This window comes from Gallus gallus, chromosome 3 (assembly GCF_016699485.2).
Source record: "Gallus gallus isolate bGalGal1 chromosome 3, bGalGal1.mat.broiler.GRCg7b, whole genome shotgun sequence".
NCBI lineage: Eukaryota > Metazoa > Chordata > Aves > Galliformes > Phasianidae > Gallus > Gallus gallus.
In genome coordinates, this window is record NC_052534.1 from 27,286,660 (window position 1) to 27,305,609 (window position 18,950).

The window sequence follows — 18,950 nt, forward strand, 5'->3', positions numbered from 1 at the left end:
ACTTGATCCTTATGTTCCCCATTGTCAGAACTGTCAGGGCTTCAGTGATGACATTCAGGTGCTAGATACTGCAGTCAATTACTTTGGAGGTGATTATAAAGAACAATCACTGGTAAAATAGTAACAAATTCAGGAAGGAATAAAAACAGACCATTGGGCTGATTCTGCCTGGCAGATGCTATATTTTTGCAATTAAATGTTATCGGTTTTGAGTGATCATTATTAAAGGTAAGATCGAATTTTATCTCTTTGTTGCCTTATTGATACCCAGATACCCATACTGTCTGCAGATGAAGCTTCAGATGTCCTGGATGCATTTTGTTATTGCCGTAGTGGGGGGAGGATGCTGAATTTGATGGAGCATCAGCTGTTAGGGGTTTTTTATGGAGTACCAAAGACATCTCAAGGAAGCATTTCTCACTACTTTCCAACCTTATATTTAGGGGAAAGTTTGATAACTATAAGTATGAATTATACCTTCAAGCACTTCTGTGGGTCATTACCACTAGTTGTTCTACAGCGCTGTTTTTCGTTGGATTTGTTGGTTGGGTTTTTTTATGGTTTTTTTTTTTTTTCATTTACTTATACTGAGAATGTTCTTTTTTAATACTGAAAGTATTTGATTATCTTTGCATTCAGGAGTGATCAGATTCTAGCACAAGACAAATTGGCAATGAATTCTCTGCTAACATTTCCTGCTAAATGTTAAAGGGTTTTTTTTTCACTGAAAGTGTGAATTTTGTTTTATTTTTTAATGGTCGAAGCTATGCTCAGTGAATACGTGTTCCTGGAACCATTTGCATTCCTAATAAGATTTAGTAATTTCTAGTTACTTTCCAAAATCATACTTATGCCATTTCAGTAAAACCTGATTTTCTTTCTTTCTCTCTTTCTGGTATGTATTTATTGGAGAAAAGAAATGGTAGGGAATCACGTTTCTCTAATATCTATAAATGTTTGTCTTTATTTTTTTATATAAAGTTATATATAAAGCTATTGCTTACTTTTTAAATTATATAGCCTTTCAAAATAGTCTGTTCTCAGAGCTGTATGATATTTTATCCACATAGATCAATGAGAAACTGTATAAAGTCACTTGCTGAATATAACTGAAAAGAGCTGGGTAATAGTAAGACATTACAATTCAGTTATTTTTAGCTTAACAAGTCGTCTTAAGTATGCAGTGGGTCTTAAAGGCAGATTGCTCCTCACACACACTCTGTGCACAGTCCATGTTTATGCTTTGGTTGTAATTCCCAACATGAAGCAATTGCTGCTGCAGTCTGAAGTTCTGGGAATGGAATCAGTATTAGTACCAGAGGGACATTCCACTGGAGTGTGGCATCCTCTTACAAAAACTGTAGTTTAGACAGAGTATCTACTCAACAGGAGTAAACATAGGCATGTCAGGCCAAATGACAAGGCATTCTTCATACGTGAGAGCTTTGAAACATAGAAGAGAGGCAGTGACAATCTCTTCAGGGCTTAAGAAAGGGAGCTTTAGGATAGCTGAGAGGTATATGTGGCGTAGAATGCTGTTGATTTTAATTTTAAATCCAAATACCAAGTTTGACTAGTGGAAATGCAAACATTGTTCCACTTCCTGCCTAAAAATCGGTGGAAGTGAGTGCTGTTACTCTGGGTTATCAATATCTATTATAGTATTGATCTTTAAACTGCCTTCCTCAGTTTGCTTGGTACAATAAAACAGCATATTGATGGAACAGATGCAGCTTCAAAAAGACAAGACAGACAATGCTTCAGAGGAGCATACAAAATTGCCATCAGGGAACTAAAGCATCTAAGAGGATAAATGAATTGCTTGTGTTCATATAAGAACCCTTTTGCAGTACTGGAAAATGCACGGTGGTCTTGAAAGGGTCCAAAGTCACCATCATAGCAGCCGTTACCAAAAAATCTGCTAAACAGATTAAGAAGAAGATCTAAGATCAAGAAGATCTTAGATCAAGAACACAGAAGTAGGTTTATCTGAAAGACATTGTATGTGCTGAAAAAAAGTCCTGCTTTACTTCTGACAAACAATTTGGGATGGTCTTCACTGACCATTGATATCAGTAGCCTGATAACACATATACTACATTCTACTTAAGCCTCAGCTGCATTTTGTTCTTACTCAGAAAGTGCTGGACTACCACGCTATGCAGTGATCTCTTTAGGTGATCTGTAAGCCAAATTTAAGAGAAAGTACTTGAATGCTCACTTAATTGTGAGAACTTAGATATATCTAAGACAGAGACCAGAGAATGATGGTTATCTCCAATTGTTTTCGTATACTTTGTTAACCGCACACTTTTCTTTAAAACCATTCTGAAAGCTATAGAGAGAGTAAATGCTCTCAAAAAATGTATACATAGAATAGGTTGAAAAAATGGTCAAGAAGTCCATGTTTTTGTTGCAATTAATTTTCAGAGTTTGATTCTTTTAGCTATTATGATGCCAGCCAGCTCTCCTAGCTGAATATGGGAAACACAGTAAGCAAAGAAAACCCAGGTTGAAAAATACTGATGTAATTCCATTCATGCTAATGTGCAAACCATGAGACCATAATGCATGTCTAACTGCTATTGTTAAGAACTCAAGGAAGAAGAAATGCTGCTTCAGCACATGTAATGTTCTGTGGTCAACAGAGTAAGACATTTAGTTTTCTATTTATCCAAAAGTCTGTCTGGCAGCATTAGAGCGAAAACAGAAAATGTTTAAAACAACGTTACATAATTTGACATGGTCAGTAAGTATGCCTTTAATCTAAAATGAGTCTGATTCCCAGTACTCTATCTTCCTTGGAGGTAAAGCCTGAATGGAAAGATAAGCCCTTCAAACGCATTGGGATTAACTGGGTTGGATGCTGATGAACTAACATGGAAAAAAGTTTCCAGAGGAAAAGGACGTTAACGGAACTTCTCCAAAGGCTTCCCTCCAGTCCTGAGATCTGTTGCTGTGAGCAAAAGTGCCGTGGCTGATCTCAGTTGTTGTGACAGTTGAACAATAAGGGGTGCCCGCCTTTCAGTTATGTAGGTCCCAGAGCTGAAGGAAGTTGGTTTCAGTTGAGCTTTCGGGAAATAGTTATGAAATACTTCACTGCTGAAATAACTGAGCAAATCCCGAGATTTGTTGTAGAAGCTTTGTGGCAGATAGGGAGGGAAAAGATGACACCATCAGGTGGAATGCATTCCCATAGTACAGCCGTTAGGCTACAAAGGTAAGCACAACTCATGCTTAAATTGCAGATGGCTGCAGTCATCCAGCCAAAAGCAGTCCTGTCTGGCAAACTGGGAATAGTCAGAGATACAGAAATATTCTAATATGCAAACAGTGAATAATACAGTGACTAAAGGAAATGTTGGCTTTGTTCTTTTCATTGTTTTTGTTTTTTTTCCCCTGTGTTAGAAGAGCATTTCATCTGATTACACTGTTTTGACCTACATTGCTGTCCTCTTTTGGTAAAAGACTGGGACCTACTCTAATCCTGCTTTATAAAAATCCCTTATAGAAGGTGTCAGAAATGAAAGTATGCTTCAAAACATAGTTATGCAGTAGAATAAGCGAGGGGAAGAATCACTCATCTGTGACACTGCAAATTTTAGAATTCCAAACCGTAGGATTTGATTTTTGTAGGATTTGATCACTACTGGTACTCGAGCCTTCTCAGAGCTTACTAAAAGACTGAATTCATATTTATATCTACTTAGACAAATTTCTAAGCAGGCATTCGAGGCAGCTGCTTTGTACTTCATAGTAACTCAGAGACAGCTTTAGCTATCAGTGCTGTTCTATGGGAAGATGGATCATTAGTCAGGGACTCTTCATCTCCAGACCATGACCAGGATCTTCATTTGGTTTCTTATCTGAAATATGACTTTTTTTCTCTTGAAACAGTACTTCTGATATCATTGGTTAGTCATTGATACTGCTCAGATATACAACTTGCTCTTGGAAGTAGGAGCACAAACTGAGTGCTGAAGACGCACAGGCTAAAATTGGTGAACTAAAATCATGTTGGCTTTATATCCTAAACACTATTTTGACATTAAGTAAGTTAGACCAGTTTTTTTCTCCATATACCTCATCTTCTTTCTTTCAGCTTGTGTAATGTAACCAAAACAAATGTTTATTACTCTGACTAAACAGAAAGCAGAAATCTGTTGATCTGAAAGGATTAGAGCAACTGAAATTACAAGCTTTTTAACTTGCTTTTAGAAAAACAGCGGAGCATAGCTTCACTCTCTAACTCATCTCATCTGGGTCTGGTGGTGCTGGATAAAACAAATGTGTTGAATTCATAAACAGTTCACCCAGTACTGAGAAATTATAGAAATCAGAAATGCCATGTTTATAGCCACTTTCCAGATCATAATCACTGATGTTTTTCCACCAAGAAAAATCCAAGGTAGAAAATTCATATATGAAGTGCACTTAAGAAGAACACTGAAGTTGCTACTAATGTTCTTAGTTAAAAATTGACCCACGTTCCAGGAGTACAAGATTCAGAACGCTTCCAGAAAGTATCACTTCCAAGGGAACACAGTGCTTGTATGAGAATGAAACTTGAAAACAGAGACATGGGTAGAGGAAGGAGAATAATAAGTATAAAAACAGAGAATAATAATAAAAATAGAGAAGGAAAGATCTGCAGAATGCTATTCCAAAAATGAGGCAAAGTGTTGCAAAACAGAAAATGTTGTGTTCAAATTGCATTAGAGCATTCCGCTGCCTAAAGACAATCTCACCTTTCTATAGAGATAACCAACCTATCCTTTTTTGTTTTGTATAGGTTGGGAAGGATTCCTTTGGCAATGATTATGTTGCAAATTTGAAGAAGAATGGTGTTTCTACAGGTAAACTTTGACTTTAAAGAAGCCTTTTGAATTATTTATAAGCTTTGAAAATTAATAGTGAATGTTGTGGGTTTTATATCTATCTATCTATCTATTTAATTGCCTTAGTGGATATATCTTACCATTCAGAACACCAAATAATTGTTTTGACACAAATGGGAGGAATGAATGACTATGGGTTAGATTACGTGGACTTCTGATGTCAGCTGTACCACTAAAAATAAAATGTAATGTTATCACCTCTGAGTCTCAGATGATTACATCAGTAAAAGTCACTTGGAGATAACTTACTGTTATGCATATGTTTAGGCTGGCATTGATAGCAATAACGCCTGGTGAGAAACTGAAAAATCCAGTTTGCTTATCCTTTCTCTACTTCATGTTGGGAGAGAAGGAAAAAAATAGAAATGCATTTGTCAACTCAGTACATTCTACTTGTACTTTTTAAAATGGTGTGCAATCATTTAAGAGACTGCAGCCAGTGTTTATTAATACATACATGCACAAAAATCAACGGTGAAAGCCTTTCAGGAAAAGGGAAAGTTAAGCATTCACAGTATTCTGTTATCTTTGCACCTCTGTAACTCTAATTCTCTCTCTTGTGTAAATGCATTATTGTGTGCTGCTTAAGTACATGATCACAGTTTTGTTTATAAGCCCCTTGTCTCTTCCAGAGTGGACAGATAAAATCACTAAGTGGCAATTCAGTATTCCGTTTATTCTGTTTAATATGTAGTATCAAGTTTCATTTACTGCGTGATTCAAATCTCACTTTAAAGAGACAATTATTAGTATTTTGTGGGCTCCTTTATTATGCTTATCAATATAGCATTTAAATATTTCACAAATACATACAGAAGTTTATTCTTTGCATATCTTCCAACTTATACAAGGAACCAGGCAAAGATACCATAAAACCAATGTCTGTTAGTTATAAATCAATCCAAAGCAGGCCTACCTCATGAATAAAGTCTTTGATCATGTAAAAAAAAAAGCTATTATAATGCATAGCACTTAATCAAAATGTATATTCCACAGCCAGCCTTACATCTCTTCTTTTCTGATTTAAATGATTGAGTATTGGATCCCAGCTTGCATTCCAAGATTGGGAGGCAAGGATGATTCAGCGTACACAGACATTTTCACATAGGACTATCATATATCAGTCCCACGACTTGCTTTTCATCCCAGTTTAATCCACATGTAGCCCATCCCTGTAATTATATACATAAGGATACTGGCTACTGGATCCTTGCTGTAAATCCGCTTCTATCCACTTCATATACTAGATCCTTGTCGTGTGACTTCTTTTTAATGTTCTCCTGTTTCATAATATACCACCTTATCCCTTTTCTTTTCAGTTCCAGTCTGTTTGCTAACTTTCCCACTCTTCCTGTCTGCACAACCCACCAACTACCAGTACCTCTTGGACCATTTAGATCTTTACTGATGTGTTGCTCACTCTCCCTTTAATAGTAGCTCTCCTGCATTTGAACTGCACAGTTAATTGCTTCCTCATACACCATATTTTCTGCAGAAAGAGCACAGAAGACACAAGGCCTTTGCTGTTAGTTCTAATGTGCAAACCTAGCTCATGGTGAAAAGAAACTAACTGCAAGGAAAGTTCTGCTCTGACCCATGTAACTGAGCTAGATAAGGGAACCTTCAGGAAAAGTAAGTCCAGTACTTTAGCAGATCTGCATAAGCATGATGTTGTATTTTTTTTTTCAGCCTTGTTCAAATTTGAACAGATATTTAAATTTTCCAGAAAGAGCACAGCGTAAGAAAGAAGCCAGCCCTTGCCCAGCCTCAAGTCCATGTTCTATAATGTTAAAACAACACAGCTTCTTAAACAAAAGGTCACCAGAATTTACCTCAAATACAGTAGCGTATTTTTCTTACATATACTCTTTAAGGAAATAAAACTGAACTTTTTTGACAGTTTTTTTTTTTACTACAGTGTTACCTAACACAGTCCATTATCATGGAAACTTTTGGACCACTGGTTAATATTTGACAAGTTATCTGACATCTGAAAACCTGCTCTTACAGTAGTAAATATTGAACAATCTTTATAACAGACAGTGCTGCCAGCTTAACTTCTAGATATCTGAATAATAATGCCAAGAGGAAACATATACCCTCGCGCTGCCTTCATACTACATGTTAATGTTTCTCTTGAAAATGCAAATCTACTGAGAATTAAATGCTGTGTTATTTTAATATCTTAGGTTTCTCCAGCCTTGACTCTATTGTTCTATTGGATAAAATAAATACTTCCATGTAGGAGTAGAGAGTGCCTGAGAAAGCCGTATAAATAACATGCTTTCTTTAAAGCAGGGATGTAGCCAAATTAAAGAATGTTGGACTCACATTTCTGTTTTGTGGGTGTAAATTAACACTTTTTGTTTTTGTTAGCTTCTCTGGCATTGTTGCACATGAAAGAGTAATTAGCATTTTTAAATTGCTGGAGGTTATGAGTTCGTTTTAGATTTAATTCAATTAAACTGAATCACATGCTATTGGTTGAAAGTAATGTATTGAACTAATGCATGCTGTAACTTTTCCCTTTCTTAGCATTTGTAGGTCAGACTGCAGATGCTGTTACTGGAACTGCTTCAATAATTGTCAACAGTGAAGGTACATTATTTCTACTCAGAGTTGTCTTCTTCATTATGTCTCTACTGCCACAAGAAATGCCATCTTTGACATGTCACTTTTAACTGTGGAATTAGTTTTTTACATCTTTCATCTTTTTCACGGTCTTATTCATACATTATTGCAAATTTGTAGAATGAGGTGCCTAACAGCATCATAATCAGACCCTTATACTAGCAATGCGATGGCCATAACTCAACCAGCCAGCTGATCTATCCAGTTTCACACTGTTCACAGGAGGTGTATTGGAAGGAAGTTAAAGCTTTCCTTTTCCACCACGACTTGCTCAGCACTTTTGTTGTGAGCGAAGAGTTTGCCTCCTGAGCACACTGAATGAATCATTATGCTCTGAATCAGAAAATATAATTGTCCTTAGTATTAGTAGAAATATTTACGCTACTCTTGTAATGTTACTGCAATTCTTGATCCCAGGCTGCATCTGCAGTGTTGAATATACAATTAAATGGCAAATCTGTTTTTTTCTGTGTTATTCTTCCTTGGCCTGTGCCTTTGCTCTCATGTTGCAAGGGAAGAAGGAGTGAAGGGTTAGCTTGTTTTCATATTCCTCCTCAAGACTGCTAAACTGTCCTCTGAAAACTTTATCTTTTCTTCAAGCAAACTGTGTGGCTGAGAGCTCTTAGGAAAAGTACCTGCATCTAGATAAAACTTTAGAGCACAGGACAAATAATGTTTCTGCAAACATGACAGATTAAGTGTGAATGAATTAATTCACTTTTGGTGCAGCTAATAGCCTTCATTTGAACAGGTACCGCAGTTGAGCTGACACATCAACTTAACAAGTTCCTGTGTAACTTGATGGTACACTGGGCTACAGCTCAAAATGGTAAAGGAAACATGGCTCTTCACTTCAGGAGCAAACCTGGGAAGGAATGGTGACTAAAGGCAAGTCTACACAGGAACATTCGGGAAAATTAAGCAAATTAGGTGGAGATGTGAGTTTAATTTTGCCTAAGTAGCAGTAGGTTACCTTATGTGTTAGTGTGAATGGTCTCTGATAGTCTTGTGATTCTCACAGTGAACAGAATAATGCATAACGTGATGTAGTTTGTTTCTTTCAGAAACTACAAACGTTCCTAAATTAAGTTACCACTGGCCTCAGATTTAGTTTAAAATCTCATAGAAGTGCAAACCTGGTCAGAGCTGTGCTGTAAAGCACGCAGATGCACAGAATTGGTAATGGTTGTGGTTGTTACTTCTATCTAAAACCATCTGGCGCCTGAATTGAGTAAATTGTAATAAAGTAGCAGTACTTATGTGCTTTTCTGTTTCAAGAGGCACTTCTTTTCTTGTAGAAACCTGGCTGATTTGACCTAAACAGGTTTTACCGCACTTTTCAAAGGGCTTGTCTATACATGTATGCTTTACCACAGTAGTTGTGCTGGCATAGCTGAAACATCACAGCATTCAGTGCAGATACTCGTGTAAAGCAGTTTCTGCTGGCTCAAATTATACATATAAGGGAAACATTTGGTGGTGTGTAGGGGGGACAGGGAGTGTTGGTTTGTGTTAAGATAATGAGGAACAAATACAAAACATAGATATCGCTTTAAATCATGATGTTTTAATTGCCGTATTTTCATGTACCTCACCTGCATCTTACCAGTTCTTTACAAGTACTGATACTGTCAGAAAATACCGACTCCAGTCAACAGTGTGATATCTCAGGAAGAAGTAGGAGAGATTCTCAAATAGAGGGAGTATACTATGATGGAGGAAAAGAACGCTATGGAAACCAGAGTCAGAGGAGGTTCTGAAGTAAGGATTCCCTTGCATTACCTGTGTCTGTCTGTCCAGCACCTCTACTGAATTTCTGGAAAGATTTTTGCTGAATTACACAGATGTTGCTCAACCATTATTTTAATTGGCAAAATAATTAAAAAATGGAAAATTATCGAGTGCATTTGATATTCTCAAAATTGCATTATATTTTGAGACAATACAGTGTCGTTTCAGTGAAAGAAAGGTTAAATCCTACTTTAATTCAAAATTTCAGGGAGATGTTTAACACGTTCATGGTAGTGTTGGATAATGTGCAACCCAGAGAGGCTGTAAAAGGTTCACTCAGGGCTGGTCTCAAAAATCTGTACAGCACTTTTTTTCTGGAACCTGCTGTTCCTTTCACATTCTTTCTTTTATATGACTGCCTCTTCGGATAGGTTTAGAGCAAGCACAGTCTTCAACTCGGGGACCCTGTATACTTCTAATCTATACTTCTACTCTCATGGAGAAAAATTGGTACCTCAAGCCACTCTTCTTAATGTGTTTTCTTTGAGGTGCATTGTACAACTGAACCCCAGCTTCTTCTTTCAGCTTGCTTTCTTTCCACTGGCTGTCACTTAACCACAGCTTCTGCTAATGATGTTTTACCAAGTGGTAAGAGCTCCACAAAATGATGAGATGTGCTGTACTTTTATGTACACATATAGAGAAGAAAAGAAACTCTTGATGGATATATTTTTTTACTTAATTATGTCTAAAGCTTATTGCAGCTTTGTCCATATCTGGTACTGACTTGACACTGCCATTCAGCTGCCCTGACTGGACCAGTAGCTTGAACCAATCTGACAACTTTCATATTCATGGAAAAAATTCAGTGAGGGGACAAAAGAGATTGGCAGGTCATGATTAAAGTGCTCTTGATTATTGCAAGATAAAACTAAATTCACCTACAGAGAATACTATGAGAATACTTGAGATAGGCTTTATACTGACTTGATGAGGTTATTAATCATTCATGAACAGTGAATATGCAATTTTTGTAAGTAAATGTACTGTCAATACCGAAGCACTGGTAGTATAAAAACATTCAAAATATATGTTTCAATAAGGCTAAATAAATACAGCAAACTTAGAATACATATGCCAACTTGATTGAATTATACTTTCCAAAGAGAAAATTTTGTTTTGAACCTTCAGGATCGTAAAACGATGTCACCTGAATTTTAATAGAATTTCTATGTATTGACATTCATCATGAACTTGAATGTTCTATGTACAAAACTGCTCAGTGCTTCTACCAAGTCACTGCACAGAAATTATCATACTATGACACACCCAAAACATGCCCCTGTATTCATGAACTGTGTAATTTAGCAGCAAATATTTTCCTTGTAACATTATTTTCTGGTTACAAATATGTTCCTTTTTCCTAATTAATTAATATGCAGAAGCTCTGAACCTATTGTTTTAACTGTATTCTTTGAGATCTTGCTGAGTTCTAAGCACTACTGATGACTTTTAGGCTCTTCATCCTGTATTAACAGTAAAATGAGGATTATGGCACTGTGGTGTTTACTGCTTTCCACTGAGAGTTCTCATCTGGTGGCATGTATAGAAGGATACTTGGAAGAGAAATGTAGTTCAAGTTATGTAACCTTCAAAGAAGGAACAGCAGCAGGTTTAGAAGGCCAACCAAGAACAGTATTTACATATACATGTGCTGTTTAAAGTATTGATTGGACTCAGTCCCCATCTGGTGTAAGCTTCCGTAAGTTTATCAGCTTTATTTAGCTATTCTAGTTTTCAAGAGCTGTGAATGTGGCCTTTAATATTTTAGCTGACATCTGCAAAACTTGCAGTTCTATAGATGTTCCCTACAAAACTATAAACTTTGAGTTTAAACACAGATACTCTAGAATTAGCTGTAACACAGTGAATATATTTTTGTCATTCTTAGTGTGATCAACATTTTCACCTCACTTGAGTTACTTCGAAGTTATGTGAATGTTTTAAGGCTTCATCTACAGTTTAGAGAGATGCACAGACATTTTCAGATAGTTTATGTTCACCTCAAAAAACTATCTAAGATATGGAAGATTGAAAAGCATCTGAAAATAATTATCTTCTTGTTGAAGGAACCTAGAAAACTAATCCTTAGAAATTAGTTTTCTTAGAATTCTCTAGAATGTAGAATATTTTGGGAAACTTTTGAAATTTGTTAACGTTGGACAAGATGAATCCGTCCCCTATTTACCATCTGTCTTTAACTCTGTTGTCCCTGGTGCTGATTTCCCATCTGATTTCCCTGGCAAGAAATAGTTGCTTTCGACAAGATGGGTGCTGGTAATACAGAATTCTGGGGTTAGTTGTTAGTACATGGGTCAAGATTCTGCTTTCATGCACACTGGTGTAAGTTTCTGGTGACTGTTGTCATTCACAGTCACTGTGGTATACCTAGCTAAGAACAGAATGTGGCTTTTTCTTTACAGCTTGAGTTTAAGCCAGTCAAGTCTGTTACACCACAGTAGGTACTTTATTTCTCTGGCAGGTATGGTTTGCTTGCTTTAAAGCAGACTTTACGTCTCTGGCCTTTTGTTGTTACAAAGAAAAGCTTCTGAATGTAATCCAATGCAGCATGGTCTACCTTGAATTTGCACATATAAGTTTAAGCAAACAGCCTTCCTTATCGCCTTGGGCCATTAGCTCTAAAGACTAATAATAATATACATGTCAGTACAGCTAAATAGTTTAGCAAGATAATGCAGCAAGACATGCAGATAGAGTCTCAGATTCTACATAGCACGGAGTCCAGGCAGAAATGAAATATATTTTGTTCTACCTTCTTCGTTGTGTTTTATTCTTTTTACTGCTTTACTCCATAAACTTTCAGCTTAGATGCTTGGCAAAATAGATGCTGTTTGCCTTTGAAAGTCGCCTTAGCAGGATTCAGATATCTTTGATAGCGTTTAATTGTTGCAGAAGATTTTTTTCTTTCTGTTTTTTAATCCGAGATGCCCATCATTGTCTGTTGAAAAGCAGGGCGTTGGCTTTAAATGCTGAGGTTTTGCTTTTCAAATGCAGCTGTTCTGTACCAAACCATTGACAGCAGAATTGCTTTGGAAAGCTTGGGCCCCTCCCTCTGAGATCATTATATTATTCTTTCCATTGTCCTGCTTTCTTTTCAGAGCACATTTAGGGAGACAAGCTTTGCACGTTTCTTATTCAAAGAACTTTGAAGTCTTATTCAAGAAAAATAATGTACTTAAAAACATAAATATTTATTTACAGAGTAATTCGGTTCATCACAGAATTGGTATCCTTTAATGATTGGCAGTCCTTAAAGGAAACTTCAGCGGGGGCGGGCTGAGCCTGTAAATCAAGGAACAACTGACTTATTGAATTTAATACCTGAGTGATTAATAATAAATTTTAATTTGAAGGCACCCATGCCTGAAGGTCTCTAGGTGTTGTAACAGAGATTAAAAAAGAAACAAAGAAACTGCAATAAAAGAAGGCAACTTGCGCGTCTGGAGAAAAACAAAAACCCATTTGGAACCTACGTAAATGAACCTCCTCACCTAACTGTAAAACAGTCTACAAGGCTGAAAAGGATCTTAGAGTGCTTTGAGATACTGCTGTGCTTGTGCGTGTAAAGCTTTGCTTAGAGCATTCAACCAGCCAGCTTCAAGTTCAGCAAAGTCTATTGTCCACTTTTTGTACTCACTTCTGGTAAGGGTTTCTTCAGTCACGAGCATTATCTCTCTGGTTTTTGGTAACATGTTGGTTAGGGGCTCTGACTTGAAGTCTCACAAGTAGACAAAGTCTGCATTTCTGAAATTAAGGACATGCATAATTTTCATTGCTATGTGAAATATTCTGTTTCCAGCTCATGGGAAGATTGATCATGATGCTTTTGTCTTCAAATGCTGTTGGAGTACTTTAGGGAAATACACCTATCAGCCTTAGTGTATGTTCCATATCTTCACTGTGACTAGTAAAGTGCTTCCTTAGGGTTCATAGGAAGCACCAAAATAAGAGTGGGAAAAGTTCATTTGTGACTTTCCTGAAGAAATATAAACTGCATTTGTTGCATTGTATTATATTTGTTAATCCTTTTATTGCTTTGATTATCTTCTGAAGTAATTGGATATTTGAATATGCCACAAGTTATTAAATTGTTTCTAGGGTTTTTTTTTGAAAGAAAACTGAAATAGTCATCTAAAAGGTATTGTAGAAAAGCAAAGAACCTTTTTACATACTTTGTTGCCAAAAGTTAATGCAAAAATATTATATCTTCTCTTTAGGTCAGAATGTTATTGTCATAGTTCCAGGAGCCAATCTGCTTTTAAGTTCTGAAGACCTGAAGAGAGCTTCTGATATTATCTGTAAAGCCAAAGTGGCTGTCTGCCAGCTAGAAATAACCCCTGCTGTTTCTCTTGAAGCGCTGAAAATGGCACGTGCTAGTGGAGGTAATTTAGCATAAGCTTTTCTGTGTCCCTCGCTCATGTTGCATGAAAACTATTCTTTATTGTGCTTTCAAAATAAAGACCATGCGGTCTTTTCTGTCATACCACTGTTAGTTAGAAATGAAACAATAACCAACAAATTCATGCTACGCTAATGAAAACTGAATTCAGTTTTAAAATTTTGCTACATTTAACTTGAATGGCAAATCAGTTCCTACCCTTCTAATCTCCCCATATAAGGCTGGTACTGCTTTTTCTCTGATTTTCATGCTGTGACTAAAGACACTGTAATGTCATTAGGTCAGGAACTATGGGCTCGACTCTGGTCTTATGCCAGTGCAGAACAAGCATAAAGAATGCAAGTCAGTTGAGTTCTGCACACAACAAAGTGAATGAAATAACCTCAAAAACAAACCTATGCCCTTGTTCTTGTAGCATAGCAGTAAGTATGACTGTGGTTTTCTGCATGGAAGTTAATACCCCTAATTTTAAAATTGAAAAAAAAAGAGCTTTTTGTCTTTAACAAAGATTCTTAGAGTGTGACTTGGCATGCTGCCACTGGATAGACAGTCATGGTCTACGGTCTGTGAAATTATTAGTAATTGTTACTGTGCTGTACTTTTAAATGCCGGCCCTTGTTCCTTCAGTGTAGAATATACCTGGATAAAAGCTGGCATTTTGCTTGAACAAGATGGGGTTTCACTACCAACATGACGCTTTTGTTCTTGAAGTGCCTGTAATTCTTTCAGTTACTTAAGTGCAATTACCACAGTACTGTACAGCACTAAGTAAATAATTATGCAAGTGAGGCATCTATATGGTATTAAATGTATGTAGTTCTCATTTATCCAGACTATGGATAGGCTATGAGGGATCAGCTCAAATGGTCAGCCGTGCAGCTCATCAGAGAAGGAGCTGGGGTCAGAACTAACAGGATCCCTGCAGCTGGGCCCAGACTTGCTCCAGTAGGTCATAGCACCTTGGGCTTCTTCGCTCCTTAGTCCCCCTGCAGCACTGAGCACTGTTATGCAGCTGTTGTGATCACTGTTGTTCATGCGCTAGTGAAGGTATCATAGAATCATAGAATCGTACAATTGCCAAGGTTGGAAAAGATCTCCAAGACCATCCAGTCCAACCATCCGCCTATCACCAATATTTCCCATTAAGCTGTCTATGCCATTAATGCCATCTAAACACCACCAGAAGTGACTCCACCACCTCCCTGGGCAGTGCGCTCCAGCACCTGGCCATTCTTTTGGAGAAGTTCTTCTTCAGATGTAGGAGAACTTCATGCATCCTTTTCACATATTTTATGCTGATTTAGGTGGCTATGTTACATGCAAGTCTGAAGAGAGATTTTCATTGAGAGTATGATGGTAATGTATGTGCCCACAGAAGAATTATTTTGGCTTCTCTTTGAATTGTCTAAACTGGATTCATGCAAACCTAAAAAAAATTTAAAGCTTCACTTAAGTGAGTAACTAGCACCTGGGATGCTTACAGTCTGTGTAAGGAGGGGGCAACAAAACTTGCTATGTTTTATTTTTAAATTTTTATGAAAATTGATAATAGCATTGTTAATCTAGTGGTTAGTGGAATATAATTGGTTCATGAACCAATGTCAGTGGCTTATTTTGTCTACTTCTAAGTCAGCGCATAGTTCTAGTAAAGTTGCTTTACTTTTTTTGTCACTTCTTTATGGCAAGATACCAGCCTGTGTCAGAAAATCCTAACCTGATACACACAACAGGCATGCAGGCATTTAGCGACTGCACAGAACACAGCATATTGAGAAGAGATCGTGGTAACTGTGGGCCAGCACTAGTTTTGTGCTGTCAGTCTGCTGTCATTGTGCAGGTCTTGTGTCAGCAGAGTTTGGGTTGCTTCTGCTATAAAGCAACAGGCTACACATGTTCACGTGTCATGGTGCAGTCAAAATTAAGTAAACAGCTGAGTTTGTAGTATTGTAAAAATCCATCCTTAGCTGACTGTAAATTGTTAATGCAATTTTCTGTTGGTTTTTTTTTAGCCTGCAATACACTCATGTATAGTGCAGTAATGTGTGTTATGATGTGCAGTAGACTATTTTTGTTGAACAGATGCACATCCAGATGCCTCAAACCACAGCTTCAAGGGTTTTTTCCCTGTTTTTTTCTCATTCTTACTGAACAAAATAATCTTTGAGATGGAGAAAGAATATGGATGCTCAGGCAAAACCCCTTTGCTTCCATTCAGTGAACATGACGCAGATCTGTTAGAGAGAGAGACATTTCACGTTCTAACATCCTCTAATTGTAGATTGTTGAAAACCTTATGACAATCTTGGGGTGAAGGAAAGGCAAGAAGGAAGGAAGGGAGGGGTTGTGGATAATATTAAGTGGGTATAAATTGCAGTGGAAATCTGATTGGAAAGTTTTAGGTTTTTAATGGCCACGTCCTGCTTCCAAGAGGAGAAACACTTCATTTATGGGCAAAATATTATCGTACACCAAAGTCTGTAAAGTGGTTTACAGGCTTCTGTAATGCCAAGCTCTGTAAATGACAGATAACTCTATATAAAGGCAGATAACTCCAGCCTGTTAACACTGTAGGGAAGAAAGGCATTAAGCAGGTCTGGAAGCAGCTTCAGTTATTAAGGTTGCATGTCACTTTCAAGTAGATCGAGTGCTTCAACTTTTTAATCATGGGTTGCAATTTTTCATACCAGCTGTTTGTCCGTGGTTAAATTATTTGTAGAATTCTGCCAAGACATAGTGGCTTCAGAAACTAGGCCGTGGAAAACTGCCATCCAGTCTACGTGCTTTTAAAAGGTGTAGACTGGCTACCTCAAAACTTAGTGAAGACTTGATACCAAGGGAGATGTCATTTAAAGACAAGACTTTTCAACAGTAAAACAGTTCAGATCTGCGTAATTTTTACTTTGTTACCTGCCTTTGGAAGATAACTACCTTTCACATAGACTTGAGAAAATGCTTAGAGCTTCACAGCTAGCTTCCCCTATGAGTTTGTCCACGGAGGGAGTTGACTGCTTGGGTAGCATGACTTTCAGTGTCATTCCCGACTCTGATCTTAAGCGACTTCTTTTATACTGATACAGATCTCTTGTAGGCCAAGGAAATAGAGGTTCTCCTTTCAGTTCTCTTCCTTCTTCCTCTGACATCACAAAAAATTAAGAAAATTCCTTTTATGCTTCCTCCCCACCATTCCAACCCAGCTTTGTCTCTTCTGGATTCAGACTATAAGGAATGGAAAGTATGTTAGGATAATGGATCTTGGCAAATGGAGAGGCAGAGACTGGGCAGAAAATAATCTGGTGTTCCTAAGGGGAACCGAGTAGATTACCCTGTTCACAAGTCTTGTTCTTCACAGCCTGAAAGACAATCTCAAGGTTCCTCCGTCTCCCCCCTGCTCAGCAGATATTAAACATGGGAGTGAACTACGTAATACCAACATATTCCAACCTGTTCGTGATGAGTCTGCATTACTTAAAGCCCAAGCTGGAACGCTGTTAGTGCTGTTCATGACCATTGTATTTGTCATTATGATACTATAGGACTAAGTTTGTTTTTCAGTATATACTGTTTGTTGGGGTTTTTTGTTTGTTTGTTTTGCTTATGAATGTATACCTTAAATATTTATGTTTTTTTTTTAATACAAAAAAACTTAATTAGGGTGGCAATTCAGAAAATAGGAAGTGTAAGAGTTAAGTTTGCCTATGAAACCTTAATTTGTCTCCTTTCTGCATATATATTAGGTTGCAGTCTTTAATTAAGTGTTCACATGCTGTTTTTCAGTGGGATGTGATCATATAATTAAAGAGTTTATTATAATACATACTGTATTGTAATAATGTAAGGGAGCCAAATGAAGATTTTACTGGAAATCCTAATTCTGGCATTTTCTGCCTTCTGAGTAAATGCCTTTGTGCCTTTAATAAGATTATTTTTTAATGAGACAAGTAGACATGATAAAGTTGTGTAGTCACAGGCAAAAACTTTCAGAAGTATTAATCAAAATGAGTATATTCTAAACTTCTTGGAGCTGAGATTTCAGAAAGCTTTGAGGATCTTTCTCTTTCGGGAGCTAAGTGGGATTCAGAAGTGTTCTGGGTGTCCATGTACTATAGCTTAGAGTCTAAATAAACACTTATTTAGCTGAAAATGTAGACATCTAAATTGGAAGATCTGATCACTTGCAATATTTCTTAAGAGAGTACGCTTTATATAAAAGCGATGGCCTTGTAGTTAAGAGACTGCAGTATTAAACATAACATTGGCAAAAGGACAAACTAACTCTGAACACTTCCTGTATTAACAGTGAATAAGTCACTTATACTCTGTCCTCATGACAAACCTTTTCTACTGTTACACAGAGCCTTAGGCTACAGTTTTGGGTTAGGTTAACTAACATATTCTACCCTACCTTAGCTAAGGTTTTAGCTCTGCCAGATAACATATTAAAAATATACAGTGCCTTGTCTACACTAGAGTTTTACAGTGTGGCAGTTTGAACAAGTTAGGTAACACATTCAAAACCACATTTAAATCCCTGCCTGGACACGTCCTTCATTAGTCTATATCCCCATTTCTCCACATAGAGAATGCAGATAACAACACAGAAAAAAATCTAGAACTAAATAGGTTCTTGTAAAACCTGTTAAAATCCTGTAAGAAGAACCATCAGTTAAACAATTTCTATTTGCTTAAGACTTTTCCTGTGTGTTTTTTTTTAATTAATAATTTGTTGCTTATTTTTTCTGTTACTCGTCTGTCATGTTCCTATTGCGTGACTGAACGTTAATTAGATGGGAATTTTGATATAATAAAACTTCTAGCAGTTCTATAGAAAGAAGACATAGAAAATGAGAGCCATTTGCGTTTAATACTAAACACTGGGGGCTGTGAATGCAATCTTGGAAGGTATTAACCACAATGATATTCCAGGTGTTGTGTTATGAATCTAAAATACTAGAGATTTAGACCTTTTTCCATTTTTTTTTTCAGTAAAAACCTTATTTAACCCAGCTCCAGCCCTTGCTGACCTAGATCCAGAATTTTATACCCATTCTGACATCTTCTGCTGCAATGAAACTGAGGTAATGGTCATATGTGATGCTAAAGAAGCAGTCTTCACCGGTAAATCTTCAGGGGGATTCTGTTCTTGGGAATGCAGCATGGGGAGCAGGAAAACTGAGCTGTGTTCCTCCCACATAGCATTTCTGGAGGTAGCA

The 18,950-nt window shown here is 37.1% G+C and overlaps 1 protein-coding gene and 1 long non-coding RNA gene across 3 annotated transcripts in view; one reads left to right on the forward strand and one right to left on the reverse strand.

The window, feature by feature from the left end:
* RBKS (ribokinase) overlaps nt 1-18,950 on the forward strand; it is a 64,997-nt gene that overhangs the window by 18,385 nt on the left and 27,662 nt on the right. For both annotated transcript variants that reach the window (XM_040698196.2, XM_419471.8), the window contains 4 exons: nt 4,793-4,856; nt 7,434-7,496; nt 13,559-13,723; nt 18,724-18,815. In XM_040698196.2, coding sequence (XP_040554130.1) covers nt 4,793-4,856; nt 7,434-7,496; nt 13,559-13,723; nt 18,724-18,815 — 384 coding nt within the window. The remainder of the gene's footprint in view (nt 1-4,792; nt 4,857-7,433; nt 7,497-13,558; nt 13,724-18,723; nt 18,816-18,950) is intronic.
* The window catches only part of LOC121110340, a 51,169-nt gene that overhangs the window by 16,959 nt on the left and 15,260 nt on the right, over nt 1-18,950 (reverse strand). The gene's annotated exons all lie outside the window — the stretch shown is intronic.